Source organism: Podarcis pityusensis, assembly GCF_964106645.2.
Source record: "Podarcis pityusensis genome assembly, chromosome: 10".
Lineage (NCBI taxonomy): Eukaryota > Metazoa > Chordata > Lepidosauria > Squamata > Lacertidae > Podarcis > Podarcis pityusensis.
Genome location: NC_138035.1, coordinates 37,636,391 through 37,645,282, shown reverse-complemented (window position 1 = coordinate 37,645,282; position 8,892 = coordinate 37,636,391). Strand labels below are relative to the sequence as shown.

The following is an 8,892-nucleotide window of genomic DNA, read 5'->3' as shown; positions in this document are numbered from 1 at the left end:
TGGAATGGGGTTAAACTAAGAACTGGGAAATTGTAATTTCTGGCTGTAGCGTTCCAGAAAAAAATTACTCCAACCCCCAATTAAAGCCGCAGGGTAAAATCAGTTCATACTGACTATACAACACCAAACAGGGTTGCACATACTTTTGAGGTATACACTTTTTTGTAAAATTCTGGGTAAGAACCACACGGCTTCAGTAATTATTAGTTCAAAGAATTTTAGAATGAAGCAGAATGGCACCAATTAGAAGAGCCATTTTTATCACCTTTACCACAATTATGTTCATGATGTAACACCAAAAGGATACTACTCAACTTTGCCTGACCACTATCTGAATTTGCAAATGAATAAAAGTGGCTACAGCGACATCAAAAGCACAGCAAATTAAGTCACTGCAAATGGTCTATTAGAAATGTCTAATTTTATTTCAGCCCAATAACAGATTAGAATACAAAAGTAACATTTCCACAAGTATCCACTCATGTTATTTCATACAGAATTAGCTGATGTAGGGTGTCACTCCTCAGCTTTCATTACTTTCCAAATGCAGAGTTTAGGGATTACAGTGCGTACTGAACTAAACTCTTTCACAATGTAAGGCACAACTACATGACCACAAGTCATAAACACACCACTGAGAGGACTTGAGAGAATCCAACTGATAAAAATGGTCATGCAAGACTATCTACAAATAATGTGAGTTTAAGGGTCCAGTTGAAAAAGAAGTGCAGTGTTGTGTAGGTAAGGCTACCTTAAAACATCTGTAAATATAAGGTAAGCACAGAATTTTTCCAATTCTAATTTATACAATTATACATAAAAATCAGTAAATATTATGCACAATATTCACATCTGCGACCATAATAAACCAATCATTAAAAAGAGGCCAACAGGACAGTACACTTTGTGGCACACATCCATTATAAGCTTAATAGCATTTGTCAACTTCTTGTCTAGACTGTTGCAAACAAGAGGCTAATTTAATGGCATGTTCATGTTTAAACCAGTATCCAGTTTGCCAATATTACATACAGGTGACAAAGTCCAACAGACTTATGACCAGGACAGCTTGAATTGGTTTCATTCCTGTCCAACAGCTACAAGTTTGTAGAACTAAACTACATAGGTCAAAAGAGCACAAGTGAGCCTAGAATAATTGGAAACTACATTAGCATACATACCCAAATATTACATTTTTGGTGAGACAAAACACTTGGAAAATTTGGCAGTTACCACAAATCATACCTAACATTATAGTGAAGGAATCCTATCAAAATGCACTAAAGTTGAATTTCATATCAAGAGGTAGTTTAAATGAAATCTTACATAGTGGCATCAAGTGTCAGAATGAAAGGGGGGGTTGTGTGTTTATTTTAAAGGGTTTTTTTTAATAATAATTTTATTACAAAAGTGACAAATCCTATACAAGCAGCATTTTGGACAGATTTCTATTATAAAAGGTTTCAGTGTTTGCTAACCCAATGTGACATTCTTTCTTATCCCTTTGGTGACGAGAGTTGGGATTTAACCACATGGTAGAATGTACATTGTATGAGCACCAACACCAGGAAATCTGGATCTGCCACACCAGTCTGTTTATATATCAACAATGAACAATGTATTTAGATACTTTAAAACTCAAAGCCAGTAGGTAAAACTTTTCCATACTGGGGTGTAAGGAGGGAACGATGACTAAGAAAGAAGTCTTCACTGAACTTAGTGGCTCTTTAATTGGCACACAAGAGAAAACAGATTAGTTTCCGACCATCAGATATGTTCTACTGAATTGGGTGAAAACCCTTCCATTTGCCTGCTGTACAATGACTGCATAGAATATTGCATCACTCCATTAACCAAGACAGAACAGTCAATGCTGACAAATTGCAGCATTGTAAAATTGTAACTATTTTATAAATGCATACTACTCTTAAGTAGTATACTGGTTTTAAGATTTCTAGCCATTCAAAACAGAATGTGAACACAAACATGTCTGCTCTTAGGTATAGGGATTTTTGTATGTACTTATTGCTATGGCCTGGAAAACAGACCATCCATGTAAATTCTAGAGAAACTCAATACTAAGAAAACAAAAGCTGATACATGAACTATGGAAACCAGTCAACTAATAATACAAATGTGCAAAATTGCTATGTCCACATTTTTCGATTCTTAAGTCAAACAATGCTTGTTAAAACCATGTAAATTCCTTTGCTATATATACACGTGTCCTCTGGAGCACTTAAGAATTAAGGATGCAATATTCCTAACAAAAATGAAGTTACTAGGAATTTCAATGAACACTCCTCTAAGAATACATAGCCTTGTGGACCAATTACTACAACAATTCTTGCAAAACAGCTGTTTCATTTCTTGCATATTATGTTGGTTACACGAGAAAGAAAGTGCATAGTGCAAGTGACAATGCTATTATCTTCCCCTTCCTGAGATTCTTAGGGGGCGTTTCCACTGAAGTAGCTCAAATTTCTGAACTACGGATCCAATCTTATGCTCTTTCTCTGAACAAAATGGATTTTCCCTTGCCTCCATATATATGTTCGCAACTTCTAGGGCTGTGATGTGTTGTCAATTAACAAATCAAACCACTTCAATATATTTTCCTCTGTTTGAATGAGGGAGCAGATGGTTTTCAGATATTCTTTTGAAGGCAAGTACTTACAAAAACTCTGACTGGCAAAGGCCTCTCCCCATTCTGTTGCACAGAACAAAGGACGGCTTTTCTAAGATGGTGCCTGCTGCAACACATGCGAGCATCATCTAAAACCAAAATACTCTTTTCCTTCAAAACTTTAATTTATTCATAAGCATGTTTAATTGAATAAAACTGGTATGATTAATCGACTAAGATTTATTTAATCAAGTAAAATCCCTAATAATTCCCAATTACCTTAGTAGATGCTCCGGATATTACTTTACCATTTACTCCTTAAAAAAAACACACCAAATAGATGGGGGAAATGTCTACACATGTAGCCGCTGAATGATTAGATGTAAATTTGGCATATGGAGCATGCATATCCAACTCAAAAAAAATTAAGGTTTCATACATCCTATTTGTACTTGTTCATCTGGACATTTTTTAACAGATAAAGCAGCTTTATACTAAATCAGGCCACTGAATCAAATGTCGTCTGCTCCCATTGTCAGCAGCCTCTCAAAAGTTCCAGGCAAAAAAATGGTATTTGCTGGACCTGGAATGTATGAAACATTTTTTATCTTGAGGCATGAGGGATTGAACTTGGGATCTTCTGAGTGCAAAGGTCATGCTAGCCATGACCCCTCTACAAATATATTTCTGTTAAGCTGTTTGCTTCTCCATTTCTTCCTAGTGCTGTACTTCCATTTCTCAGTCTACAACATTCTTCCTTGCTGGCATCACTTCCTTCATAGCATTTTAAATAGACCACATATCCAAAAGGTGTTAATTTTAAATGTCATGCTGTATTTTAGTCACTCTAAATTTTACAAAGTACATTATTTTGTGTGATTACAATGTGCATAGAAGTATGTATATTATCCGCGCCTCTCAAATCAAAAGAGAAGAAAAGATGGGGCTGAAAGATGACATTTCCTGCCTAAATCCAATCTTTAAAAGATTGGATTTTAAAAGAGCAATTTTAGTACCTTCTCATTTGGACGAAACATGACACCGTTGTACTATAAAACCTACGACTGAGATGTACCTCATTAAAGCAAGAGAAAGGCTCTTGGTGGTGGAATCTCAGTTACTTTAAAGCCATTAGCAGAACCTGGAATTTCACTTCCATTTGGCAGGGAGGTATGGCAAATCTCTAGCAAGAACTAAGAAACTGGAGACAAAAATTTACACTGAGAAAGGTAGAATTCCAAGGTGACTACTTTCTTTCCTAATGCTGTATTTTTTAATTCCCACACTTCACAGTATTTTTTCCTGGGAACTTCCACGCAGTGTTTCCTGTGAAGTGATTGAACAACAACAAAGATTTTATAATAATAATAATAATAAAATTAACTAAGGAGAAGACCTCTGAAAAGGCAAAAACATGGCCCAACCTCAAAAAGTTTCAGAGCAAGACCTTGCATATTAAGGATGATGTAGTCCACTTAAGTACCTTTGATATGATGAAAAGTATTCTTAAAGATGTCAAGCATACATTATACACTCGACACTTGCTTTCATTTTCAGTGAAATATATAGTGACACTGTAGTGAAACATCCTGAAAAGTTTAAAACCTCGAGACAGTTTCCCACTATCTGGGCATTCACTGTAAGTGGAATCCCCAGAGAGTGAGAAAATAAAAGAAATAAGCAAAAAAGCTGCTTGTTTGGGCCTGCTACGTATCTTTCACACTTCAATGAAGCTATTAAACTGTAACCATCCCATTAGAGCAGCAGCATTTGATACACAAAATCCCTGCAAATGTGTTTACTTTAAAATGTGTTACTTTTAAACAAGGAAATTAGGATTAAAAAAATACATTGTTACTCCTCTGTTTAAACTTTATTTACAAGTTACTGGGGACTTATAAACTAGACACAGAAGCTCTTGTAGGATCAAAACCAAACAAGCCATAGATAATTTCAGCCTCACAAGAAGTACAATTGTTTGACTTTTTTATATGTATATTTTCAACAATACTATAATTTTGCCCATTGTTACAATCATCACCCAAACCAAAGAGTAGTCTGAGTGTTGTACGAAGTGCATAACAGAAACTTTATTCTAGCATAACATTTAAGAGCTGTGAGTAATTATCCTTGCAAGTCGTTGAAACAAGTATCACAGACACGAACGGGTTTCTTAGAAGAAGGAGTTAAGGCATTCTTAGCTGAGCACTCGGCACAGAAGATATTTCCACACTGTCTGCAGTGATGCTGTGAAACAGGAAAAACAAAGCAAAACAATTATATACAGGGAGAGTTATAATGCCAAGCCATGGCATGAACATGCTCTCCACTCCTATGTGCTCCAAACCAACTTGTTATTGTGAACCTCGCTTTCACACTGCTCTCCTCATAATCCTGTAACTGTTTCTACCTGCAAATATCCGTTCAAATGACAAGGGAGGAAGATGGCCATTGCCAGGCTGAGCAGACTGCATCAAGTTGTATAAAAATATACAAGGCCTGAACACGGCTTGTACTGACAAGTCTCTCACTGCATTGCTTACAAAAGAAAGCATGAGGCTTATACAAATATTTCCCTTATATAAATCTGCCAGACATCACCAAGAAGTTCATTTTAAACAATCACCTTTTAAAAATGCTTCCTTAACACACATTGGCTGTGATGGCACATCATGCTAAACCACGGTACCATATTTTTTTGATGTATAAGACTAGGTTTTTTTCCTTAAAAATAATGTCAAAAATTAGGGGGCATCTTATACACAGTGTCTCCCCCCATTTTCTTAAATCTGAGTTCCGAAAAATAGGAGGCGTCTTATACATGGGGGCGTCTTATAGATGGAAAAACACGGTATATCACAGTGATCCTTGAACCCAATGTGCTCCCACCTTCCCCTCTCCTCCACAGAGGGGAGTTTCAAAATTTTGCTTCCACTTTTTTGTTAACTGTAGCTTCCTGTGTTTTCAGAATGATTAACGCGATCCACAGCCAACTTCAACAAGTCAGCTTCAAAGGCCAGAGACTGATGTTTGTTTCTTTGAAATTAACCAGTTAATATTAAATCACTTTGTTGCACCAAACAATACAAATACTGTAGTTAAAAGAAACTTCTCAACTTCTCTTCCTGGCTGCATGGAAAATGGAGATGGGTATGTGAGCCTGTGGTTTGTTCCAGCTCATTCACAGTACGCTAAACCATTTTAAATTTTTTTTTAGCAAATACAGCCACTGCTTCACTGCTTTCACAAAAATAATTCTCAACACACACACAAACACACTTCTCCAGAAGATATTCCCAGGCATACATACCTTTCTTACTGTTACGGAAAAACCTTTCCCACAGGCCATGCAATTCTGAACCTCATTATCTTCAGCCCATTTCCGATTCAGGGCTTGTGAATGTTTGATCTATAAAATGTAAGAGTAGAGATTTTTATGAACGTTAAATCAAAAACCCAAATCACATCAAAGCTACTTCATGGAAATTCAACAGCAAGTGTTCTACACACCCACACACAGTACTCCCAACCCAGAATTGTTGCGTATAATTTTACACATAACCACATCATTCTTACCACATTTGGTTCCTCTCCCCTACCCATCTACTTGACTCACCTGAACAACTTAGCAAAGAGCACTGTTTACTTTAATAAATTTAAAGGTAGCGCAGAGTCTGTCTTTAGGCACCAAAATGAAATACCTGCAGTGACTGGTTCTCTCTGCCTAGCTCTTGCATGGCTGCAGTAGTGTCATCCAGTTTTCTTCGTGCATCCATCAATTTGCTCTGAAGTTTTTCAATTTCTCCTTCACTTTTAAGGCACCTAAAGAAGAAATCATAATGCTATTACAATGTCATAAACTGAGGAAAAATAAAACCATCATTCGCATGCAAATTCATACTGCTAACCTGCCCTCAGACTATTGTCAAGAACCAGGGGTGAGCAGGGAATTGATCCTTTTGGTTTCCTTTATGTTAGTGAGAGAACTATTCCATTCCAACACTTTCTGAGTTGAAGCTACATTTCAAACTGTGTGAATCCCTATTCCAACATGGTTTCAACCATACTAGTAAGGTAACCTCCCTTATTGTAGAAACAAATAAGGCCATTAAGAAGTCTACGTTGAACAACAACTGAGTTGGCTTCCTGTGTTAAGTGGCTAGTTATGTTCCAGGAGTAAGTCACCATATGCAGTACATACACAGGGCAGTCTAAATTTCACATAAAAGGGGGGTCAGTGTTAGGATTTTTGAATTTTAGCTTCTTTGTCAATTTGGGTGATTTATTCTGACTGCATAAGCTTATTTATTTCCATTATAATTTGTTTTTAGTACAAAATTACACAATAGGAAGTTTTCCCCATTCTATTATAAAAAACAGAAGTCACCACATACATACACAAAAAACGTATTATTCTGCCTCTAATTCACTGACTTACCTTTCCAGCAGCACTCTCCTCTCATCTTGGTTATTTTGCACTGTGGCTTCCAGTACTGCAATCTCTCCACGTAAATCATCTGTTTGTTTTTCTAATTCACTAACTCTTCTTTGGCTGCTTTGCCACTCTTTCTTCACTGTACCCAGATTTTCATTTAAAGCTGTGATCTGCATGTTGAGTTTACCCTCAGCCTCCTCATGACTTTTATATTGCTCATCTTTTTCCTTTTTCTCAGCTTGCTAAGTCAATAAAAACATTTTTAAAATGTAAGTATTTTCCTTATTCCAACAACAACAACAAAAGGTCTGTTCAGATGATATTTTACCCCTGGGATTGTAGCCAAAGAGGGAACCACCCCATTCTCCATATCTAACTCTTCTTGCTATGGAAAAAATAATGAAATCCTGGCTAGGATCCCAAATTGCTTCCCTTCATAAAAGTGACTCCAATCCAACGGCAGAAGATGGGAGTAAGTAATTTCCACCTCAGCCTTCTACAACATTGTCCCTCCAACCACCAGAGCAGATTTTTGAAATAAACATGGGAAGCCAGTGAGAAAGGAGAAATCAGTGAAAATAACTTTCTCTTCATTCCACCAGCAACGGTATCTCATGAGTAGAGTTCTGCTCATGGGAAATTAGGATAGAAGCCTCTGTGTTTTGTCTTACTTAATATGGAATTCTCCCTGATACATAGTAAGTTAAATTGAGCAGGTTAAATATCTTGGATTAAACGATTCTGATAATAGATAGGAGACCATCTTGGCTGTGAGTCCTGAAAGACCTCCCTCTGCCTTGCTGGACTTTTCCACCTGACCTGGGAGGGCAGCACCCTGAATGACTCCAGCTACAAAAGTTGAAACTGCTGAACAGATGCTTAAACATATTTAAGCATGGATACATATTAAGTACTCTCATAATAGATATACCAACCAGTTTTGCCTCAATCTCAGCACATTTCTTCTTCATTTCTTCTTCTCTCTTTTTCAACTGATCTTTGATAACTTCTTGGTTCTTTTTCTCCTGCTCAAGAGCTGAATTAATGTTATCAACTTTTCCCTGCAATTCCAGTTTCTGCTTGATCAATAGTTCTTTGGCATCCTTTAAATTTGTTATCTCCTGTTAAAAACATACAGTATTTACAATGACAAAAATAATACTTGGGTGAGAGCCAATCTGAAATCATACTATTTCCCATGAAATAGTATAATTCTCAGCAAAGAACAAGACAAAAATTCAAGTGAGTTATTTTCTATATTTTTAAAACCAGATGAATGTGTCTTTTTGCCTCATTCCTAACCATTTGTCAAACTGCTTACAATATTTTGGGGAGCTCAATTTCACATCTCAAGGGGTCGGGGGGGTGGTTAGGAGAAGTTCTGCTGGCAGGAAGGAGAAGCTGAATGAATGAATGAATCGATTTATTTCGGTCACTGACCAGAGTACAACATATGCAGCAGCAGAGAGCGTACAAACATAAATGGACACAGTCAGCAATTGACTTGGGTGGGGGGAGGAATACATCTTATGTTACAAACGCTTTCAAAAAAACATGCTTAAACTGGCTGTTTTTATTTGAAGAAAAAGCAGCCAGGGGCCCAGAGTAGGGACATGCTTCTGATTAGGCCCCATCATAATTTTATGCTGGAAATCCATTCTCCCCACCCACCATCTCAGCCCATTGCTATCTGATCCCAAAGAAGATATAGCTGCTTTTTTCTCCAAGGTATAAATGTTGCCAGTTTAATCTATAATTCGGACCTGAAAAAAAGCACCTGTAGGAAGGATTAAACTCGGGAGGTAAAATAAAAAAGTAGAACTCACAGCTT

At 36.9% G+C, this 8,892-nt stretch overlaps 1 protein-coding gene across 2 annotated transcripts in view; it reads right to left on the bottom strand.

The window, feature by feature from the left end:
- Positions 1–404: 404 nt before the first annotated feature.
- EEA1 (early endosome antigen 1) overlaps positions 405–8,892 on the bottom strand; it is a 50,236-nt gene continuing 41,748 nt past the window's right edge. For both annotated transcript variants that reach the window (XM_081022459.1, XM_081022460.1), the window contains 5 exons: positions 7,997–8,182; positions 7,065–7,303; positions 6,328–6,448; positions 5,937–6,035; positions 405–4,873 (listed from right to left, as the gene is read on the bottom strand). In XM_081022459.1, coding sequence (XP_080878585.1) covers positions 4,751–4,873; positions 5,937–6,035; positions 6,328–6,448; positions 7,065–7,303; positions 7,997–8,182 — 768 coding nt within the window. In that variant the 3' untranslated portion in view covers positions 405–4,750. The remainder of the gene's footprint in view (positions 4,874–5,936; positions 6,036–6,327; positions 6,449–7,064; positions 7,304–7,996; positions 8,183–8,892) is intronic.